Genomic DNA, 23,865 nt, shown 5'->3' with positions numbered 1-23,865 from the left:
GGATTCGCCATGGCAAAACAGAGCCCAGGGCTAAATTCCACTCCTGTTGGATCCAGGTTTGAGAATGTGAGCTAATGAGGGGACCGGGTTTTTGGTTGTTTCTTTCCCTCACCCCCTTAGCTACTCCAGACATACTCTGGGCAGGAAACTGTGAGCCTCTGTGGGATTGAAAGAAAATACAAAGGGTCTTTTCACCAATATTTGCTAGTGACCCAATCCAGATGAATTTAAAGCTCCCCTTATTTTTTCCTCTGCTCATTTCACCCTAGCCGTGGAAGACTTCCATCTCGTTGCCAATTATGTCATTAGCGAAAGAACTCTGTGCCAGCCATCGGGACAAATTCTTTCCTCTTCTTCTCTTCTTACACCTCCCTCCTTCCCTGCCATCGCAACAGCCGGCTTGATTTTAGCCGTCCTGGAGGTTTGGGAAACATCCGCCTCCAGAGGCAATTTCCAAATATTTTTAGGGAAAGTTGCGTTCCAGTTCTGGGTCTGTTCTGCAGAGGGGTTCCATGAGAACCAAACGGGGTCTCGTGGAAAATTCGGTGGAGTTCAATACACAACAAGTTTTGCTCTCGCTAGATCTTTTCCCCTACATTGCGGATTCTAGAATTTCCTTATGATTAAACAACCATGGTCTGAAAAAGCTTACAAACTCCTGTTCTGCAACAACAGAGGGCTTTGGTCCATTTAGCTCCTGGTCATATTTATTTGGTAGATTTATCACTTGATAAATCAATCAAGATTTTCTGCTATTCTAAGGAAGGGCAGAATGAATAAATGGAATGAATGAATGGATGGGTGGATCAAAGAATCAATCGATGAATGAATGGTAGGCAGGCGGACAGGTGAGCAGACTATTCTAAGAAAGAGCATAATGAATGAATGAATGAATAAATGAATGGCAGATGGATAGGTAGGTCGGTAGGTTGGTAGGTACATAGATATGCAGATAGACATACAGACAGACCACAGATAGATATAGATAGGCAGATAGATAGATAGATAGATAGATAGATAGATAGATAGATAGATAGATAGATAGAGATGGATGGATGGATGATAAATGGATGGATGGAGAGAGTATAAATAGTTATACATAGATGATAGACAGACAGACAGAGAAATAGAAACAGACACGAATTGGATGGATGGATGAATGGATGGATGGATAGACAGACTAGAGAGAGGAGGGGGATAAGATAGATAGATAGATGGATATATATATATATATATATATATATATATATATATATATATATATATATATATATATATACAGTGGTCCCTCGATCATCGCGAGGGTTCCGTTCCAGGACCCCTCGCGATGATCGATTTTTCGCGAAGTAGCGGTGCGGAAGTAAAAACACCATCTGCGCATGCGCAGATGGTGTTTTTACTTCCACCGCAGCAGCGAGGAGCTGAAGATTGGGGTTTCCCCGCCGCCTCGCTGCTGCTGCTTATCCGCGTGCGCGCCGCCGGGGCTTCCCCCACCCACCCGGTTAGTGTTGTTGCTTCCCAGCTGGGAAGCGGGCCTCGCGCGCGCGCCGCCGGGGCTTCCCCCACCCACCCGGTTGCTGTTGTTGCTTCCCAGCTGGGAAGCGGGCCTCGCGCGCGCGCCGCCGGGGCTTCCCCCACCCACCCGGTTGCTGTTGTTGCTTCCCAGCTGGGAAGCGGGCCCCATGCGCGCAACGGCGCCACTTACCGGGGCAAGAGGGGGAAGACCCAGGGGAAGCCGCTCAGCCCGGTGGGGAAACTCCACCATCTACGCATGCGTGGCCATAGAAAAAAAAGGGCACGCATGCGCAGATGGTGTTGTTTACTTCCGGGTTGAAAACTCGCGATATAGCGTTTAGCGAACATCGAGATCGCGAAACTCGAGGGATCACTGTATATGTATGTATGTATGTATGTATGTATGTATGTATGTATGTAGGTAGGTAGGTAGGTAGGTAGGTAGATAGATAGATAGAAAGGTAGATAGATAGATAGATAGATAGATAGATAGATAGAAAGGTAGATAGATAGATAGATAGATAGAAAGGTAGATAGATAGATAGATAGATAGATAGATAGATAGATAGATAGATAGAACGGTAGATAGATAGATAGATAGATAGATAGATATATAGAAAGGTAGATAGATAGATAGATAGATAGATAGATAGATAGATAGATAGATAGATAGATGATGGATGGATGGATGGATGGATGGAGAGAGCATAAATAGTTATACATAGATGATAGACAGACAGACAGAGAAATAGAAACAGACACAAATTAGATGGATGAATGGATGGGCATACAGAATACAAATAGATATACATAGATGACAGACAGACATAGAAAAATAGAGAGATAGATAGAATGGATATATGGTGGATGGATGAAGAAAAAGATAGCAGTCAGGCAGGCAGGTAGGTTGACATGTATTTTTCTTAAAGCTTCAGGTTAGTGGATATTGAAAATCCTGTCTTGTGTCTGCCACAGTCCTGCTTGTGTGGATCATTGCCTCTACACCTCCAAGCTGTCCCCCCCCCTTTAAAGATGTTTCTTAAGGGCCAGCTAGTTTGTTTAAAAATAGAAAGCAAATCAATGCAGCCCTTTCTCTCTCTCTCTTTGCAGGGTCTGATGGGATTCATCGGTCCAATCGGGGAACCTGGTGGCGTTGGGGAAAAGGTACGTAGGATATTAAGGTAGTTGTAGAAAGCAGCATTAAGCTGAGGAGACCTTCTAATAAGATCCTTGGAAAAGGTTTTGATTGCTTCAAGAGTTACGGAGAGTGGTGGCGCTTGTGGACTCAAGCGGCGTTTCCCAATAGTTTTGATCCTAATATTGGCACCGTGCGCAATTTGCCTTCCGCTGTTCTTGTAACCGTCCCATAACGAGCGAGCTTGAGACAATCCAGTTGGCCAGGTTGGCTTCAAGCGAGCAGGCACGGAGGGAGGGCTGGTGGGCCGTCCAATCTTTTGACTTCACTGCAAGGATGTGACGCCTGTTTTTTTGTGAATGGAGTCGTTGATTTCTGCTTCTCTGCCTCCTAGGGAGACCGGGGTACAGTTGGATCACCAGGGCCAACAGGCGTCAAGGGGTCGATGGTAAGGAGTAAGTCTGCATTCTCTCACTCCTCCTCTGTCTTGAGAAGTGGCTTTCTGCGTTCTCACTACAATTTAGATGGCATTGATTACATATTCTACACAGTGGCTCTTCTTCTTCTTCTTCTTCTTCTTCTTCTTCTTCTTCTTCTTCTTCTTCTTCTTCTTCTTCTTCCCCTTCTTCTTCTTCTTCTTCTTCTTCTTCTTCTTCTTCTTCTTCTTCCCCTTCTTCCTTCTTCTTCTTCTCCTCCTCCTTCTTCTTCTTCCTCTCCTCCCCCTCCTCCCCCTTCCCTTCCTCCTTCTTCCTTGGTCCTTGGTCCTCCTCCCCTTCCCCTCCTCCCCTTCCCCCTTGCTCCCTCCTCCTCCTCCCCTCCCCTTTCTCCTTCCCCTTCTCCTTGCTCCTCCTCCCCTTCTTTTTCCCTCCCCCTTTGCTCCTTGCTCTTCCTCCTCCCCTTCCTCTTTTCTTTCCCTTCCCTCTTGCTCCTCCCTCCCTCCTCCTCTCCTTCCACCAATGACTCCCCAATCCTCCTCTTCCTCCCAACAAACCCTTCTTCCTTCCAACACTGATGATGTTACCTGGTAATGAAACATCTGCAAGGGAACAACCAAGCTTAGATTAGCATCAAGGACCCCACACAGTCCTCCTCCTCCTCCTCCCCCACTTTATTTTTCCTCCTTGGTCAACCAAGGAGCTTGACCTAAAGTTAAATTACCATAACGTCACATTCATGTCCTCCAAGCAGGATTAAGCCCCTACTCAGTCACAGCTGCTTCCCCAATCCTGAGAACACAGTGTGTTTCTCTTTGATTAGACCACCTTTGAAGTTTCTCTACGGGCCATTTTAAGGTCATTAACCATGAATGACCACCTCCTCCTGCCTGGCTTTCAGAAATGTGGGGATTCCTCTGTAGAAAAACAAGGAAAGACCCCAGGGCACAATAATCCATCTTGAAGGTTACATATCACCCAAACATAAGATTAGCACTTTAAAGAGATTTAGGCCAAATGTTTGCAATTCTTTTCCTCCAGGTTCCTCTTTGACATCATCCTACAGAAACCTGAACTGGGATGAATTAACTACATCAATAGATTAGGAACCTGCCAGTCTCAAGGCTCTTTTAAAAATATTGTAGCTCAAAAGCGAGCCTTAAATTTCCCTGCGTTTTATGCCAAACCAGCCAATTCTGTCAGGATCAGTACTGTCCTAAAGTAATATTTCATTTACAGTTGAACGTTTGTAATGATGAAAAGTGGAAAGACTGCTGAGTCACCACGATTAAGCTACAACCTGATTGGTTTAGAATTGTATAAACCGAAATGCACCTTTGCATAGGTGTGATTTGTGGTCAGTAGTGGTTAGTAGCGGCCTGTTGCAGTGGTTCGTGGTTCGTAATCTGTAGTGAGTGGTGGCATATAGTAAGATAATATTGCGTTCTCTGCATAGAAAATAGAGAATATAGTTTTGATATAAAGAAGAGTAAAACTTCTTCAAAAGATTTCATGCTGCATTGTTTTTATTCTTCAAAGTCTCCTGTTCCTGGTAATTTTTCTGTGTCTAACCAGCAAGCTTCCAAATGTGACTCGTGCAAATTCATCCCATGTTTAGGTTCCTTCGCAAGCCAAATTTAATGCTTCTACCTACAGAATCCACAGTTGTGCAGGGCTGATCATCTGTTTCTCGTTCTCTGGGTGAAAAGGTTATTTTGGTTGAATTTGCAGTAAAAAAGGAGATCCTTTTCATTCATTTCGCTATATCGTTGCAGGGTCACTCTGGAATATCAGGAGAAGTTGGGGAGCCCGGCCCTGCTGGTCCACCAGTAAGTGACATATTCCCCCCCCCCCTTGCAACAGCACAAAACTTTCTTCTCACACTCTTTTTTGATACTCATGAATTTTCTCATGAGTATCCAAAATGGATCATTGATACTCATGAATTTTCATAAAAGCAAGTAGGATGCTTGGCTGCATAGCTAGAGGTATAACAAGCAGGAAGAGGGAGATTGTGATCCCGCTGCATAGAGCGTTGGTGAGACCACATTTGGAATAATACTGTGTTCAGTTCTGGAGACCTCACCTACAAAAAGATATTGACAAAATTGAACCGGTCCAAAGACGGGCTACAAGGATGGTGGAAGGTCTTAAGCATCAAACTGATCAGGAACGACTTCATGAACTCAATCTATGTAGTCTGGAGGACAGAAAGAAAAGGGGGGACATTATCAAAACATTTAAATACGTTAAAGGGTTAAATTAGGTTCAGGAGGCAAGTGTTTTTAGTAGGAAAGTGAACACAAGAACAAGGGGACACAATCTGAGGTTAGTTGGGGGAAAGATCAAAAGCAACATGAGAAAATATTATTTTACTGAAAGAGTAGTAGATCTTTGGAATAAACTTCCAGCAGACTTGGTTGGTAAATCCACAGTAACTGAATTTAAACATGCCTGGGCTAAACATATATCCATCCTAAGATAAAATACAGGAAATTGTATAAGGGCAGACTAGATGGACCAGGAGGTCTTTTTCTGCCGTCAATCATCTATGTTTCTACGTTGTTCAAAATAAGAAAGACAATTCTGCCCGGTATAATTTGGAGCAAACTTGGCTTATGAATTATTGCCATCAAGCCATATGTGTGGGATGAAATATTTCGGGGACTAATAATTAAAGGGGTAGAATATTATATTTTTCCCCAAAGGAGAAATGCTGCAGTCTTTCTTAACAGCCTCAAACAGAAGCCTCAGTCTTTAGAAATATATATTTTGCATCTATTAATAAGAAAGGTTGGGCCAATCTATTCATAAACAAAACGCCTTCCACCACATCTCTAACAGCTGAGGGGATTAAGAATTTACATTCCCCGTGCAACCAGATGTTGGAAATATAGAAAAGAATTTGGCTCTTATCATATATGTTGGCGTTGGGAGAAAGCAAAAAGCTATTGGGAAAAAAATCAGAATTGGTTAGAAGAAATATTAGAAAAGATTTTTTTTTTTTAAAAAAAATGGAGCTCTTTCTATTGGGAAAATCCAGTGAAAAGTGTGAAAAAGGTCAAGTTTAGCTAATTTTACATATAACAACAGCAGCGAGAATTGTCTTCGCGCAATATTGGAAAAAACGAATACACACCTACTGAGGAGGATTTAATAGCAAAAATAACGCTGTGTGCAGAAATGGACAAATTAACAATCAAATTAAAAAATAAGGATGATTCAGAATACAGTGGTGCCTCTACCTAAGAACGCCTCTACTTACGAACTTTTCTAGATAAGAACCGGTTGTTCAATATTTTTTTGCGTCTTCTCATGAACCTTTTTCCACTTACAAATCCAAGCCTCCGAAACTGCAACCGAAAAAGGCAGGGAGAAGCCTCCGTGGGGCCTCTCCAGGAATCTCCTGGGAGGAAACAGGGCCAGAAAAGGCGGGGAGAAGCCTCCGTAGGGCCTCTCTAAGAATCTCCTGGGAGGAAACAGGGCCAGAAAAGGTGGGGAGAAGCCTCTGTGGGATCTCTCTAGGAATCTCCTGGGAGGAAACAGGGCTGGAAAAGGCAGGGAGAAGCCTCCGTGGGGCCTCTCTAGGAATCTCCTGGGAGGAAGCAGGGCCTCCACCCTCCCGGTGATTTCCCAATCGAACCATTATTTGTTTTTACATTGATTCCTATGGGGAAAATTGCTTCTTCTTACAAACTTTTCTACTTAAGAACTTGGTCACGGAATGAATTAAGTTCATAAGTAGAGGTACCACTGTATTATGATTATTGGGGCAGGTTCTACAGTTAGCTTGAAAAAAGGAAAATGTGAGGAATAAATCAAAGGATCGGTGAGGAAAGGAAAAGAAAGGAGAGATACTAGAGTAAGATCAATGTATAGAAATTGTATATAATATATATAATAATAGTTATGTATTAGAGACTGAGCACAACAAGAAATGTAAAACAGGTATGTCGCCCAATTTCCAATGTTTTTAAATGTTTTGTGTTTGTATGTCTATGTATGAATAAATAAATATTTTTAATTATTTTAAAAAAAAAAGAATTTACATTCCCCTCACCCAAATTCTAAAGACGGAACAGGATCTTTAGGACATAATGGGATTAACCCACCACCATTGAAATAGTAAAAGACGCAAGGCTCAAGGCATTGCAAAACCCCTCTGGAGCATCTCAAATGCCAAACCCCAGAAAGATCCATCCACTCACTCAGCCATTTTGTCAACTTGTCCCAGAAACATTTACGGCTGGCACTGAAGTTTCTGGAAACCAAATAAACTTCCATTCTTTGCAGTCAGTCAGCCTCCATTTAATTTCCAGTATCTTTCTCCCAGATTGGAACCAGGCTGGATTTTCCCTCCCACAAAAATAAACCCTTTACCATTAAAAAAAAAAAGTGAATGAAAGAAAATGGCCAACATATTTCCCTAAAGATTTGTTCAGGGTTTGTTTTTTTTTTGATTCTGTCAAGCCGAGTTTACCTCTGAATGAACCTCACCTGCAAAATTCTATCTCACAAGACCTGATGGTGAGTCCTAAATTACCTGAGAATGTTATTTCATCATTTTCAAGGGGCCCACAGGAGTTCGTGGTTCCTCGGGGATCAGAGGACCTAAAGGCCGACGGGTAAGTGAAATTTACTATATTTCTTAGATAATTTAGAGCAGAAGCTATCCTTTAGGGTTTCAAACAGAATTGTTAACCGTCCTCAAAAGTCCTCCTTCACAATGGTGAGATAGGGACGGGGGTGGGCAGTAGGCAGGACGGGGTGGAACGCAGTTCCACCGGCGGAAATGAAGCTGTATGTACAGCTCCAGCTGACCATTGGCAGTCACTTCCTGGATTACTGGTTTCGGCTTGGCTCTCCTTTTTTTCCTTGCTGCTGCTGCACGCTTCCTGCCAAGCTAGTTGAAAAGAGATTGGTTGGATGAGATTTGGCAATAGCCAACCAGAAGCTGGGCAAGTTATTGATTGACTTCCTGCCAAGCTAGTTGAAAAGAGATTGGTTGGATGAGATTTGGCAATAGCCAACCAGAAGCTGGGCAAGTTATTGATTGACTTCCTGCCAAGCTAGTTGAAAAGAGATTGGTTGGATGAGGTTTGGCAATAGCCAACCAGAAGCTGGGCAAGTTATTGACTGACTTCCTGCCAAGCTAGTTGAAAAGAGATTGGTTGGATGAGATTTGGCAATAGCCAACCAGAAGCTGGGCAAGTTATTGATTGACTTCCTGCCAAGCTAGTTGAAAAGAGATTGGTTGGATGAGATTTGGCAATAGCCAACCAGAAGCTGGGCAAGTTATTGATTGACTTCCTGCCAAGCTAGTTGAAAAGAGATTGGTTGGATGAGATTTGGCAATAGCCAATCAGAAGCTGGGCAAAATATTGATTGATGGATGGGTGTTTTGCGTAGCCAGTTGTCTTATTTCTTGGTTATTTTTAAGGAAAGGGAAGGTAGATGCCCAATTCATTCTTCCTTCTAACCGAGCATTGAGTAGTTGGGGTTATTCCTCTCCTACTTACTCCCTGTGGGAGGAATAGCTATTTTGGAGGAATGAGTGATGGAGAGGAACCCAGATCTGTCCAAAAGGGATTCATGGAAAAATATTCTTCTCCAAATCTTCCGGAGCCAAAATCATCTCTGTTGATGACGCTTAAATCTACAGTAATTTGCACCACAAAGAGGTAACCCAGCCAGAAGGAAGCTTCTCTTTGGCTCCGGCTTGTTCATTTTTTTCCCTTTCCCTTTTTTTCATAATTCTTTTTTCCCCCGGCGTGCCAAATCTGTATTTCCAGCAGCAACTGCGGTTTTTCCCCCGGCAACTTCTTTGCCAAACATTCCCCGCACTGCGTACAGCTCCTGTGCTTGGCTTCGCTTCCAGGAGATTTGGGGATGAAACACTCCTGGCGCCGGTGGCAACGTTTCCCAGCATGCCCTCAGCCCAAAAGTTTTGGAAAGTTGGTTTTCCTAAGGTGAAAATCAGGCCCAGCAGGAGCCTCCCTCAGGGGCAGGAGAAAAGCACAGCGCTCAGCATCCCGTAGCATTCAACTCTCCTGTAGTCTACAGCAGGCCAAGAATTTCAAAGAACGTCACAATCCAGCAAAGACTTTTGAGAATCGGAATGGAGGCCAGGCAACCCTGCTTACAGCCAAACTCCAGATACCACAGTCTTTACACGAGCTTCAATTAATGGCTATTATTTTGAGGAATTAAACCACAAGGGAAGCTGAGCGTTGAAGAATGGAGGCTTTCGAATTGTGGTGTTTGAGAAGACTCCTGACGGTCTCTCGGGCTGCAAGGATCAGTCAATCCTGAAGGAAATGAACCCTGACTGTTCTTTTGGAAGGATGGAGCCTGAAGCTAAACCTCAAATGTTTTGGCCACCAAATGAGAAGAAAGGACTCCTTGGAAAAGACTTTGACAATGAGAAAGAGTCTCGGTGGTGCAGCGGTGCAGTACTGCAAGCTGCTTCTGCTAATCACCGCCTGCCAGCAGTTTGGCAGATCGAATCTCATCAGGCTCAAGGTTGACTCAGCCTTCCATCCTTCCGAGGTTGGTAAAACGAGGACCCAGATTGTTGGGGGCAATATGCTGACTGTGTAAACTGCTTAGAGAAGGCCGTGAAGGTTGGAGTGCAGCACTGCAGGCTACTTCAGCTAACTGCTAGCTGTAGTTCAGCAGTTCAAATCTCACCACCGGCTCAAGGCTGACTCCGCCTTCCGTCCTTCCGAGGTGGGTAAAATGAGGACCCAGATTGTTGGGGGCAAGAGGTTGGTTCTGCAAACCACTTAGAGAGGGCTGTCAAAGCACTATGAAGTGGCATATAAGTCTAAATGCTATTGCTATTGTTCTGCCGGGCTCTCTGGTAGGAGCCTCCCGAAAATTCAAGGGTACAAATTTCAGACACACACACATTTGAAAATTCAAAACAATGTTCTTTATCACAAAAGTCAAAATAAACTAAGCACTCTTTTTGTATTGCAAAGAACACTCGTATCAAAAACAACCTGGTATTCTGTACAATTTCCCTTAAGCTGTCATTAAGTACTTAGCTAGCATCTGTGAAGAAACTTCACACCCCTTCTTCTTCCAACGAAGTGAGACACACACACACACACACGTTGCTCTGCTTTGGTTTCAAAGGCGTGAAAAATCAACAAACAAAGTCCAGAAAACAGCAACACAGGATTCCTGAACAACTGCGATCAGATACTCTTCCACAATGGCCAAACCCACATGCTGCTATTTATAGCAGCAGCCCTAATTACTGGAGCCCCACCCAAACACAGGTGGTCTCTCTTATCTCCTGTAATATGTCCTTACTTGGTCTCTTCTACACATAATTCTGTGCTTGCGTGGGTCCAAGACGTCTTCATCCGAATCAATGGAAGATAATGGAGATTGACTGCCTGGGCTGTGTGCCAAGCCCCCCTCTTCCAAGTCACTCCCACCTTCTTCTTCGTCTGAGGAAACTAAACTCTGAACTGACTCTGTCGGCAATAACACAGGCCTGTGACATGTTGAAGTTTCCCCTGCATCCACCTCCACATTCCCTGGGGCAGGAGCTGGGCCAGAGCCAACCACAACAGCTATAAGAATCTCTTAGACTGAAAAGACACTCAATCAGTCAATCCTGAAGGAAATCTACTTGAAATGAATGACTCAAGACGGGTGAAAACGAAAGGGATTTATTTTCTTCAGTCGGAAGATAACTCTCTGGGTGAATCGCTACTAAAGTATCTAGGCGCGAACTGAACTCGAGCGCGAGCTCCTGATATTAATACTTCTTTTTCCCGGAAACTGCTAGGCTGACACCATTACAATTCTCCCGCTTATACGGAACAACCAATGAGGAGGATACATTTAAATTTGAACTACCGTATTTGCATTCAACTATGTACATATTCAACACTACCCTTGACTGTTCTTTGGAAGGAAGGATCTTGAAGCGAAAGCTCAAATACTTTGGTCACCAAATGAGAAGAGAAGATTCCTTGGAGAAGACCCTGATGGTGGGAAAGACGGAAGGCCAAAGGAGAAGGAGGAGGGATGAGATGGTTAGACAAGGGTTATCGATGCAACGAACATGATTTTTGGCCAAAGCTGGGAGATGGTGGAGGACAGGAGGACCTAGCATGATATGGCTGTGAAGAGTCAGGCATAGCTCAGTGACTGATCAGCCACAACAAAAACAACAACAGTGTTGATTCTGAAGGAAACAATAGGAACTCTTCCTCCATCATCCCAAATCCTCACCAGACACTGGGATCTTCTTTTTTCAATTTTGGAATATCAATTTGAGTTCCTCTGAACAGCTTGCTCTTCCTGGCCTGCAGAGAGATCCTGGTTGGCTTTCATTCCACATTCATTCTCGATTTGAGTGCATTGCTTTAAGAACTTGGGCCTGCCGAGCAGTTACAGGAGACCTCTTTAGCCTCCCCAAATGCTTGCTTGCGACATTCCATTCCCTGTTCTGTTCTGTTCTATTCTCTGCTAACTCTAATATATTCATTATTCTATTCTATTCTATTTTGTTCTTCTCTTTTGTTCTAATTTTCTATTCTACTCTTCTATATTCTATTCTGTTCTGTTCTATTTTATTCTATTCTATTATTCTGTTCTGTTCTATTCTATTCTACATTCGATTCTATTCTGCTCTATATTCTATGTATTCTGCTCTATATTCTATTCTAATTCTGCTAACTCTACTATATTCATTATTCTATTCTATTCTTCTCTATATTCTATTTAGTCTGCTCTATATTCTATTCTATTCTACATTCTATTCTATTCTGCTCTATATTCTATGTATTCTGCTCTATATTCTATTCTAATTCTGCTAACTCTACTATATTCATTATTCTATTCTATTCTATTCTATTCTATTCTTCTCTATATTCTATTTAGTCTGCTCTATATTCTATTCTATTCTACATTCTATTCTATTCTGCTCTATATTCTATGTATTCTGCTCTATATTCTATTCTAATTCTGCTAACTCTACTATATTCATTATTCCATTCTATTCTATTCTGTATTTCTGTATTTCTATTCTTTCTTCTGCCATGAGATTTCTTGGATTACTGGATTGTCCACAGACCGTGAAGGATTTATTTATGGCTCTCCAGTTCACCGAAAAACAGCCAAATTGTGATCCCCCTGCTGCCCAATCGCCCTCCTTTTCAGGAGCGGGGTTCCCTACAGATCAGCCCTGAACTTCGGGGTAATATGGGAAAATGGAAAGTTCTCCTTCTTTGAACTTACCCTCCACATTTCCCACAAGTCTCTGTGTCCTTCTGGGCATTCTGGGTAACTAAGATGGAACCAGCCAGTTTGAGATACTTTGCTCTTGAATTTCTACTTAACTGTTACTGGAAGAGAAAAGAATTGGAGAAGTTTTGGGACCCCCCCCTCCAACACAATGGATACCCAAACAGCACTCTTGGTCAAACCCTTTTGTAATTATATCATGAGAACAAGACCTTAATTTTATTGACATTTCTCTCCCCCCCCTTTGGTTTTGTTAAGTTTCTGAGAAAAGAAGCCCCCAGCTATAATTTGACATGCTGCCACTCTCTCCCTTTGCCTCTGATCTCATATCCAAAAACATAATTTAAGGCAGAATGGAAAAGTGTTCCTTTCCCTCTTTCCCTCCCCCCTTTCTCCTCTCTCCTCTCTCTCTTTTCCCTCTTCTGTGTCTCCTCTCGCTGTCTCTTCTCTTCTCTGTTCTCTGTCTCTCTCCTCCTCTTCTTTCCCCCTCTTCCCTCTTCTCTCTCTCTACTCTTATCTCTTCTCCTTTTTCCACTCTCTGTTCTCTCTTCTCTCTCTCTCTCTCCTCTCTTCTGTCCTCTCTCTTCTCCTCTCCTCTACTTTCCCTCTCTTCCCTCTTCTCTCTGTTCCCTCTCTTTCCTCTCTCTGTTTTCTCCTCTCTGTTCTCTCTCTCTCCTCTCTCCTCTCTTCTGTCTTCTCTCTCTCCTCTCTTTTCCTCTTTCCTCTCTCTATTCTCTCTTCTCCATCTTCTCACTCTCCCCTTGTTCTCTTCTCTCTCTTCTTCCTCTCCTGTCCTCCCCTCCTCTCTCCTGTCCTCTCCTCTTCTTTCTCTCTCTCCTTTCTTCCCTCTTCTCTCTCTTCTCTCTCTTTTCCTTCTCTCCTCTCTTCTCTCTTCTATCCTCTCTTCTATTTCTCTTCTCTCCACTCTCCTCTCTCTCTTCTTTCTCTTCTCTCTCTTCTCTCTTCTCTCTTCTCTTTCTTCTCTTCTCTCTCTCCTCCCCTCTCTTCTTTTTTCTTCTCTCCTCTCTCTTTCTCCTCTCTCTTCTTTCTCTTCTCTCACTTCTCTCTCTCTCTTCTCTTTCTATTCTTCTCTTTTCTCTCTCCCTTCCCCTCTTCTTTTTCTTCTCTCCTCTCTCTTTCTCCTCTCTCTCTTCTTTCTCTTCTCTCACTTCTCTCTCTCTCTTCTCTTTCTTCTCTTCTCTCTCTCCTCCCCTCCCCTCTTCTTTTTTCTTCTCTCCTCTCTCTCCTCTCTCTCTCCTCTCTCTCTCTCCTCCATCTCTCTCTTGTTTCCTTTCTCCGCTGTCACAACTGATCACACATTGTGCCTGTTATGGAGCCCTTTCGAAGGCGAGGAGGAGATGACTCAGATCCTGGTTCTGATTCAGAAGCCCCGGTGTGATTTACGAGGGTCTCAAATTTAGCAATTATAGTCTTGGGATGGAAAGAACTCCATGTCAACTTCTGGGGGGTGGTGTGTGTGTGTGTGGAGAAAACACCCAAACCCCAAACTAAAAACAGACGTTTTAAAATGATTCTTCTCTCCCGTGATGGAAGATGGAACTCGGTTCTTCTCGGGTCTGCATCCTATTTCTTGCATGTTTGCATCATGGGAGGGATGTTTGTCGGTTCGGTCCTTTGCAAGTTGTCGTTCGTTAACGAGCCCCCAATTCCCCCCCACTTTTTTGGTGCAGCGATTTTAATCCCTCCGATTAATCTTCACCACATGCGGAAGATTGTTGCATCCTTCGACGTGGGGTCTTTGCTTACACGGTGTGGCCTCCATGCAATTCAATCCATGTGCTTGGAAAATGTCGCCCAGTTCTTGCAAGATCAGGTTTCCTTGCTGGCTAGAAACCTGGGTTCCTCCGTTGGCAGGATAAGTAACCTGTCAAAACTGACAGAAATCAGATAAGCTGATTCCAGAAGAACACTTCTGGAATCTGGAGAAGTTCTTCTGGTTACTTTGTGCCTTCAGGCCCAAGGAGAAGCCATTTGGCGTGACTTGTTTCTGCTAGAGAGAGTTGCAGCCCACCTACAAGGCGTCTATTTCATGTCTGGTAGTGCAGAACTTTTGAAAAGAAGTAAAAAAGGACTAATAATGTTCTGTCTGGGTCACTCCGGAAGCCAATACCAACCCAAAAAGAGAAGCCAAACACACCGGTAAAAGGCAAAGGCAGTTTATAAAATTCAAGAAAAACACAGGTAACAGAAAATGTCCTTACAAACAGGAAAACGCTGTATCTTCAAATATATCCACGAAGGCAAAATTCCATGCAGCAATACAGGATTCTTGCTGCCAAGACGAGGCTGTAGATAGCAGACCTACACCTCCCACGGGTCTTCCAAACTGCTGGGCCACAAGCCAGGAACAGAGACGCCGAGAACAAAGCAGGACACCGTAACTCCAACTGATAACACTCCACATGGTTTCAAGGGCTTGCCTGCCTTTTAAACCTTGCTAAGGAGGACCACACCCAAGCCCAGCTGTTCCTAATTCAGTGCTGATAATACTTCTTTAATTGCTCCTTTCTTTGATCTGAACGTCTCTGTCGCATGTCAATGACGGCATGTGCTTCATCACCTAAGGACTTCAAACTACTGGCTGGGGAGAGCCCCCCCCCCCGGGGCTCTCATGCTGTTCTCCTTCATCCCAATCCTGACTTTCCTCTCCCCCATCCGACTGTTAGCCCCCTCCTCTTCGCTGTCATCCTCCTCCGGGCATGGAGCCAGCAGAGACACAGCCGGTCCCTGAGCAGCCTCAAGCTGAACCACAACAAATAGGATGTTAAATATAGGATGGACAATTAAAAAGGAAAATGGAGGTATTAGTTAAAAGGAAGGGAAAGAAGGAAGGGGAGGGAGGGAGGAAAGAAGGAAGGAAGGAAGACAAGAAGGAAGGAAAGGGAGGGAGGGAGGGAGGAAGGTTATAATGAGAGTGAAGGAGAATCTGAGGGAAATTCTGCCTCACTCACACACCTCTTCTAAAATTATACACATTCGACCTCATTGACTGCGATAGGAAAAACAGACCCAGAGCTCAGAAGGGAAAAAAAAGAAAAGAATTAAAAAAAATTCTACCAGTTCTGCGTACCTGACTGTGATTGACTCCTGGAAGCCCTCCAAATATTATTGAAGTCACTCAGTGACTTCACTCGCATGAGGAGTACCTGGGGTGGCCAAAACGAGCTGTGTGTGTGTGTGTGTTGTGTGTGTACATAAACAAACAGTTTATATAGTAGATAATGTCTATTGTTGGGCGCAATATGCTTACTCTCTGTAAACCGCTTAGAGAGGGCTATACTGTAAAACACTGTGAAGTGGTATATAAGTCCCAATGCTAAATGCTAATGCTAATTAGATTTCTAGCATCAGCGAAATACCTATCATTAGACCCCCTTTTGTTCTGCATGTCTCAACCGCCCGTAATTACAGGGTAAGTAGTTCAGAAAGACACACACCACACGATAGAAGGAAAACCCAAAAGTCTTTATCAACAGAAAAACAGAAACAGCTCCCTTTTTAAATGTCAAAGGGATTTTCTGGTACACACAAGGCACAGGTTAAATGCAATCCAAATTCTCACCCAATAACTGGGAAATTGTGTCCAATTCTAAAGTCCAGAAAGTCCACACACAATCTTGAACAGCAAAAACCACGATCTTGACGAAACTATGAATCAGATAAACTGCCATGAGGCTAAAACAGCAGGTTGCTCTTTTATCTGTAGCACTAATTACAGCAGCCCCACCCAACCACAGGTGGCCTCATTTTCTCTTGTAATAATCCTTCAGTTGTTGTCTCCTATGCATCACTCTACGCATGCGTGGATATGTCATACATTCTTGTTCAGAATCCAGGGATGATAAGGATGATTGATCTCCTCCTGGGCTGTCTGCCAAACTCCCCTCTTCCAAGTCACCCCCACCTTCTTCTTCTTCCGAGGAAACTTCACTACCTGACTCTGTCAGCAATAAAACAGGTTTATGACATGTTGATGTTTCCCCTGCATCCACCTCCACATTCCTTGGGGCAGGAGCTGGGCCAGAGCCAACCACAACACTTTAAATCTCCATCCCCCTTCTGGTATGTAAGGGGTGTGTTTACATTTGTGACCAGGTTGTGTGGTTTTTCCCCCCATCTCTCCAAGGGCGCTCGAGGTCCCGATGGAACACCAGGTGAAGCAGGGCTCCAAGGTCCTAAGGTGAGTCATTCCCTCCTTCCTCCAATTAAAAATGCAGAGTACAGTGGTACCTCTACTTATGAACTTAATTCATTCCGTGACCAGGTTCTTAAGTAGACATAGAATGATAGGCCTTGAAGAGATTTTAAATGTCTTCTAGTCCAGCCTCCTGGTTCAAAGAATATCATTATATCATCTTTGATATCATTATATTGTCTTTGGTCCAATGGTTTTCCATTCCATTTGAAAGCCTCCAATGATAAGATCTCAGAATCAATATGCTGCAAAACTCCACGGGACAAGGAATAACATTCCCGATACTTCTACAGGGTGTAGAGTGCTAGGAAGCCTTCCTTCCTTGCCAAAAGCATAGGCTGAGTTTTAGTTATTTCCCTTCGCACAGACTGAGCGAAAACTTGCCCATGTTCTCAACATAGCTTTCCATTTCTCTTCCACGGTCCATTAGAAAATAAAAAACCTGGCCCAGCGCTCCTCTCTACAATGTTCCGGTTTGTTGCATGTAGGATTTTTAAAAAAAAAAAACAAATTGCAAGAAGGCAAGGCAAAGATGGCTCTGGATACTCAATTTGTCCTTTAGACTTGGTCAGCTGGCAGAATTCCACCCGTGAGTGGGCTTCAAAATTTTTAGCAAGGGTTTCTCTGCCTAGTTGTTGGGTGGGTGTGGCCATGGTGGGCGTGGCCTAGTCAGCCTCCTGTGCACTTTTGGAGAATGACCCAATGGGAAAAAGGGAAGAAAAACAAACCTTTCTTGCATTTTTTTAAAAAAAACTCTCCCTCTTGTTATGATCTTATTAACAGGGATTCCCGGGTAATCCAGGTAAATCAGGATTGGACGGTCAAGAGGTACGTTCAGGTTTTTTTTTGAAGGGATCTAAAAGTCTTTGAGATGTTTATTGGTATCTTGGCAGGAAGTCGCGCTGATCTTCCCGCCTGAATTTAAGTCTTTGTGTTTGTAGGGAAAGATCGGTGAAATGGGAGAGATCGGATCTCGTGGCTTCCCTGTAAGTCCATCCTTCTTCTTGCCTCATAATAAGAAGAATTAATATGTTATCAGAGACAGTAGTGGAAAGAATCCGTATGGGATTATTTCCACCTTTTATGGACTTGGGTCCAGGCTAGTAAAGTTGAATTGGGAAGGGTTTCTCCCTCTTCTTTTAATTGCCATTTTTCTATTTTTTCCTCCTCCTCCTTGTCTTCCTCTTCCTCCTCCCTTTCTCCTTGTCTTCCTCATTGTCCTCATTCTCGTTCTCATTGTCCTCCCCATCTTCCTGCTCCTCATCTTCCTCCTCGTCCTCCTCTTCCTCCTGTTCTTGTTCTCCTTGTTCTTGTTCTTTTTGTTCTTGTTCTTGCTGTTCTTGTTGTCGTCCTCTTCCTCCTTCTTCTTCCTTCCCCTTCTTCCTCTTCCTCTTCTTCCCCTTCCTCTTCCCCCCTCCTCTTCTTCATCTTCCTTCTTCTTCTTCCTCTTCTTCTTCTTCTTCCTCTTCCTCTTCTTCCCCTTCCTCTTCCCCCTCCTCCTCCTCCTCCTCTTCTTCTTCTTCTTCTTCTTCTTCTTCTTCTTCTTCTTCTTCTTCTTCTTCTTCTCCTCCTTCTCCTTCTCCTTCTTCCTCTTCTCCTCCTCCTCTTCTTCTTTCTTTTCTTCCATTGATTCTTGATTTCTGATTTTCAACATCACTGAGAAGCTTCTTCCACTTTTGTATGACTTTGGATTTTTTAAATTTAATTTAATTTTTTAAAGTTCTCATTAAAGTTCAGTTTCCTTTCTCTCCCCCCCCCCATGAGTTTTGCTTTATGTGCAAAAAAATTAAAAAGCAAATTTTCCTCGTGATATAATTAACTTTCATGCATTATTTGTAATTATAGTGGTGGCTTGAAAAGTTGCTCATTTTTAAAAAAAATCTGCCTCTGCTTGGTTATAAAGCTGAATTCCTTAATTTGGAGAAGTGGAAAAATTGAAGGACAATTAAATTTATGAGAAAAGTTGAAAGCTTGGTCTCTTCATTGGCTTGTTTCATTGCAGGGCATCCAAGGATCTTCTGGACCTCAAGGAGCAAAAGGACCTCCCGGAGACTTGGCAAGTACCACAAATGGACCTCTACCTTTGTCTCCACTCCTGTCCATTCTTCAGACCCCACTCTTGATTATTCCTATCTGAGCAGCCATGCAGAAGAATATGAGAAGTCTTCTTCAAATAAGGTTCAGCATTGTTGCCTCTCTTTCTGCTTGGTCCATTCCCTTAACATTTTGGCCAAAATGAGGTCTTATCTGAAGATGAGAAGAGGTCTTCTTCAAAGAAGATGCATCTTTTTCTGCTTGGTCCATTCCCTTAACAATTTGGCCAAAATGTGGTCTCTGTAGACGAGGTCTTCTCTGAAGAAGATGCATCTCTTCCTGCTTGGTCCATTCCCTTAACATTTTGGCCAAAATGCGGTCGCCTCTGAAGAAAAGAAGAGGTCTTTTCCAAAGAAGATGCCTCTTTTTCTGCTTGGTCCATTCCTTAACATTTTGGCCAAAACGATGTCTTCTCTGAAGCCAACAAAAGGTCTTCTCTTTCTGCTTGGTCCATTCCCTGAACATTTTGGCCAAAATGAGATCTTCATTGAAAACAAGAAGAGGTCTTAGAATCATAGAATCATAGAGTTGGAAGGGACCTCCAAGGTCATCGGGTCTAACCCCCTGCTCAATGCGGGATTCACTAAACCATCCCAAACTAAACCAAACCATCCAAAGAAGATGCACCTCTTTCTGCTTGGTCCATTCCCTTAACATTTTGGCCAAAATGAGGTGTTCTCTTGAACCCTGCACCCATATTTGATTTAATTTGCTGAAAAGCAATGAAGGAAATGCAGTTTTTTCGGTCAACAGAAATTCCAATTCGATTGAAAACTTTGCAGAAACACTCAGAAATGATTCTGGTATGTTGAATCTCCAGGCAATTTGTGTTCAACACTCAACCAAAACATCAACCATGTACATTTAAGAACCTGGTCTGCTTCAGCAGAAGGCTTTGTTTGTCCTTAACTTTTTGTGGCGTTCCTTTCAGGGACCCCAGGGACCAACAGGACCACCAGGAATTTTGGGAGGAATTGGACATAAGGTAAGGATATGATTTTTACCTCCCTCTCATTTCTTCTAAAACTTCCTGGAATTTCACCCAGCTTTGGGAATCCCTCCCCCCAAAAAACTGGACTGCACCCTGTATTAGAAAGTCAGGGAGGACAAGTGATGGTTGATATCAAGAGCAGAAGACTTGAAAGCTTTGTTATTCTGGAAATGAACGAGCTCTTTTTTCTCCTCCATTAGTTCCCTCCAGCATGTCCTGGGTTGGATCATCTTCTCTATTTATTTGTCTTCCTTCCTCTTCCTCCTCCAGGGACCTCCTGGTGCAGCAGGGCAACAAGGGCTTCCGGGAGAAGCTGGCATGAAGGTAAGGAAGAGAAGATCTTCCCTTCTCTTTAGGTGACCAAGGCTCTTGCCTCTGTTATGCCAGCTGACGCTGGGCATTGTTGTGGTTGATGACTAAAGTCATGGTGGTATGAAGATAGAGGAAGTGGTCTCCAGCTCATTTATGAGCCGAGATTGGATCCATTTTTAATATATAATGGATAGGATGGATGGAAAGGAAGGGAAGGAAGGAAGGACAGAAAGAAAGAAGGAAGGAAGAAGGGAAGAAGGAAGGAAAGAAAGAAAGAAGGAAGAAGGGAAGAAGGAAGGAAGGAAGAAGAAAGGGAAGAAGGAAGGGAGGAAAGGAAGGCAGGCAGACAAGAAAGAAGGAGCAAAGGAAGGAAAAGACCACTCCCTGTTTCTAAGAGGTCTATAGGGGGCGTGCATAAGCACACCAAGGTGCCTACTGTCCCTGTCCCATTGTCCTATATTGTCCTCTTTTATCCTTACTTTTTACTTATGTTATGTTTATACAAACTACTACGATCCTATACATTTTATATAGATATAGATATAGATATAGATATAGATATAGATATAGATATAGATATATAGATTGATTCCATTCCATTCCATTCCATTCTATTACATTACATACCTCCGGAACCGCCTGCTACCGCACGAATCCCAGCGACCGATAAGGTCCCACAGAGTTGGCCTTTTCCGGGTCCCATCGACTAAACAATGTCATTTGGCGGGCCCCAGGGGAAGAGCCTTCTCTGTAGCGGCCCCGGCCCTCTGGAACCAACTCCCCCCGGAGATTAGAACTGCCCCCACCCTCCCTGTCTTTCGTAAACTACTCAAGACTCATTTATACTGCCAGGCATGGGGGAGTTGAGATATTCCACCCCCCCAGGCCATTACAAGTTATGCATGGTATGTTTGTGTGTATGTTTGGTTTTATAATAGGGGTTTTTAGTTGTTTTTTTTATTATTGGATTGTACATGTTGTGTTTATTATTGTTGTTAGCCGCCCCGAGTCTACGGAGAGGGGCGGCATACAAATCCAATAAATTATTATTAATTATTATTATTATTCCACGCTATTCCATTCCATTCCATGCAATTCCATTCCATGCAATTAAATTACGCTTCCTCCAGCCAGTCTGTTTGTTTTGGGAAACCTCCCAAGACATTGCTGGAGCTACTGTGTCTTCAGACCTTCTGAGGGACTCTATTTCTGTCTCTCTTTTTCATCTCTGTTGGTCCTGCATTAATGTTTATCCACCTCCTCCTTTTACCATCTCAGGAATAAAAAAAAACAAAGCTTCAAAAATCTCTTCTCTTCTTCTAGGGAGACCTTGGTCCACTGGGGATTCCTGGAGAGCAAGGATTGATTGGCCAACGGGTAAGTTGGAAACTATCCTATGATCACAATCTCCCAATATCTCAGGGGTTGCCACAAAGAAGAGGGAGTCAAGCTATTCTCCAAAGCACCTGAGGGTAGACCAAAAAGCAATGGGTGGAAACTAAACAAGGAGAGAAGCAACTTAGAACTAAGGAGGAATTTCCTGACTGTTAGAACAATCAATCAGTGGAACAGCTTGCCTCCAGAAATTGTGAGTGCTCCAACACTGGAAGTTTTTAAGAAGAAATTGGACAACCTTTTGTCTGAAATATATAGGGTTGGGGTTAAGACTCCTCAGTTCAACCCTGAGCTACATAGATTCTCTTCTATTTGTTCCAAAGTAAGCGCCCTGTTTCTGCCAAATTTGATTTCATTTGCGTAGGCAGCTCAAGAAACATTAGACCTTTCTTTGACTTTGAAGAAAGTCTAATTTTGAGCAGAAGTAATAATAATAGTAAAAATAAAAATAAAAATAATGTATTAGATTTGTATGCCACCTCTCTCCGAAGACTTGGAGCGGCTCAAAAGAATAACAACAATGTGACAAATCCAATATATTTAAAAGACATCTAAAAACCCATTATTAAAACCATGCAACACAATCATACCATACATAAACAATATAAGCCCAGGGGTGTCTCAATTTTCCCATGCCTGGGAAAATTGAGACACCCCTGGGCTTATATTGTTTATGTATGGTATGATTGTGTTGCATGGTCTAATGACATAGGTGGGTCTTCAGTAGCTTACGAAAGGCAAGGTGGGTGGGGGCAGTTCTGATCTCCGGGGGAGTTGATTCCAAAGGGCCGGGGTCGCCACAGGGAAGGCTCTTCCCCTAGGGCCCGCCAGATGACATTGTTTAGCTGACAGTACCCAGAGAAGGCCAACTCTGTGGGACCTTATTGGTTGCTGGGATTTGTGCAGCACAAGATGTTTCTGAAGTTATTCTGGTCGAAACCCCACCTCTAGACCTCCGTGTTTTTGTGATGCTGCAATTTCGCTGAGGCTTCCCTCGCTGGGAAACCCCACCTCCGGACTTCCATTGCCAGCAAAGCACCCGTTTTTGCGCTGCTGGGATTCCCCTGCAGCATCTCAAAAACAGGGAAGTCCGGAGGTGGTGTTTACCATGGAGGGGAGCCTCAGGGGAATCCCAGCAGCACAAAAATGGGCGCTTTGCTGGCAACAGAAGTCCGGAGGTAGGGCATCCCAGTGGCGGCGCCTTGGGTTTGTAAGGTGAAAACAGTTTGGAAGAAGAGGCAAAAAAATCTTAAACCCCGAGTTTGTATCTCGAAAAGTTTGTATGACGAACTGGATAAAAGAAACAATACATGAAACTAAATTATATGCAAATAGAAAGAATAATCTAAAATTGAAGCAATAAAGGGAACAGAACACAATAATATAAATAATAGATAAGTATGGCATTCTGAGAAGGTAGAAGGAACTCCGAGAGTCCTCGGAGAGGGGTGGCATACAAATCTAATAAATTATTATTATTATTATTATTATTATTATTATTATTATTAACTATTTGGTGGACATGTTCTGAAGCCAAAAGTTATTGGCATAGAATAGAATAGAATAGAATAGAATAGAATAGAATTTTTTATTGGCCAAGTGTGATTGGACACACAAGGAATTTGTCTTGGTGCATATGCTCTCAGCGTACATAAAATAAAATATATATTTGTCAAGAATCATGTGGTACAACACTTAATGATTGTCATAGGGGTCAAATAAGCAATGAAGAAGCAATATTAATATAAAACTTAGGATATAAGCAACAAGTTACAGTAATACAGTCCTAAGTGGGAGGAAATGGGTGAAAGGAATGATGAGAAAAACTAGTAGAATAGAAGTGCAGATGTAGTAGAAAGTCTGACAGTGTTGAGGGAATTATTTGTTTAGTAGAGTGATGGCGTTCAGAAAAAAAATGTTCTTGTGTCTAGTTGTCTTGGTGTGCAGTGCTCTGTAGCGACGTTTTGAGGCTAGGAGTTGAAACAATTTGTGTCCAGGATGTGAGGGGTCAGTAAATATTTTCCCTGCCCTCTTTTTGACTTGTGCAGTATACAGGTCCTCAATGGAAGGCAGGTTGGCAGCAATTGCTTTTTCTGCAGTTCTGATTATCCTCTGCAAACCAGTCTGCAAATTGCAAAATGGTTGAAAGAAATTACGAATAATGAGATTGAAAAAAAACTCCAGAATTATTTTTATTAGGCATTTTGTCTAAAAATTATAAAAAAGAAATTCAATATTTAATCAATTGCATATTAACGGCAGCAAGAATAACCTTTGCACAGCAATGAAGTAATCCCTGAAGAAAAGTGGTAATTGGAAAAATGATTGAATGCGCAGATGGACATGATGACAAGAAGATTAAAAGGGCAGGAAGAATCATCGTATTACATAATACGGGTCAAATTCTACAATTTGGTTAAAAAAAGAAACAATATAAGAAAGTAAATTATAAGAATAATCTAAAATTGCAGCAGTAAAGTGAATAGGACACAATGATATACAGTAA

The 23,865-nt window shown here is 42.9% G+C and overlaps 3 protein-coding genes across 4 annotated transcripts in view; 1 reads left to right on the top strand and 2 right to left on the bottom strand.

The window, feature by feature from the left end:
• ST6GALNAC4 (ST6 N-acetylgalactosaminide alpha-2,6-sialyltransferase 4) overlaps positions 1-23,865 on the bottom strand; it is a 683,294-nt gene that overhangs the window by 360,900 nt on the left and 298,529 nt on the right. The gene's annotated exons all lie outside the window — the stretch shown is intronic.
• ST6GALNAC6 (ST6 N-acetylgalactosaminide alpha-2,6-sialyltransferase 6) overlaps positions 1-23,865 on the bottom strand; it is a 490,277-nt gene that overhangs the window by 382,991 nt on the left and 83,421 nt on the right. The window lies entirely within an intron of this gene.
• The window catches only part of COL27A1 (collagen type XXVII alpha 1 chain), a 187,400-nt gene that overhangs the window by 105,850 nt on the left and 57,685 nt on the right, over positions 1-23,865 (top strand). For both annotated transcript variants that reach the window (XM_070758773.1, XM_070758772.1), the window contains exons 23-33: positions 2,626-2,679; positions 3,045-3,098; positions 4,860-4,913; positions 7,656-7,709; positions 16,499-16,552; positions 17,351-17,395; positions 17,509-17,553; positions 18,570-18,623; positions 19,593-19,646; positions 19,923-19,976; positions 21,288-21,341. In XM_070758773.1, coding sequence (XP_070614874.1) covers positions 2,626-2,679; positions 3,045-3,098; positions 4,860-4,913; positions 7,656-7,709; positions 16,499-16,552; positions 17,351-17,395; positions 17,509-17,553; positions 18,570-18,623; positions 19,593-19,646; positions 19,923-19,976; positions 21,288-21,341 — 576 coding nt within the window. The remainder of the gene's footprint in view (positions 1-2,625; positions 2,680-3,044; positions 3,099-4,859; positions 4,914-7,655; positions 7,710-16,498; positions 16,553-17,350; positions 17,396-17,508; positions 17,554-18,569; positions 18,624-19,592; positions 19,647-19,922; positions 19,977-21,287; positions 21,342-23,865) is intronic.

Source organism: Erythrolamprus reginae, chromosome 8 (genome assembly GCF_031021105.1).
Source record: "Erythrolamprus reginae isolate rEryReg1 chromosome 8, rEryReg1.hap1, whole genome shotgun sequence".
NCBI lineage: Eukaryota > Metazoa > Chordata > Lepidosauria > Squamata > Dipsadidae > Erythrolamprus > Erythrolamprus reginae.
The sequence above is the reverse complement of the archived record's forward strand: the minus strand, read 5'-3'. Positions and strand labels throughout refer to the sequence as shown.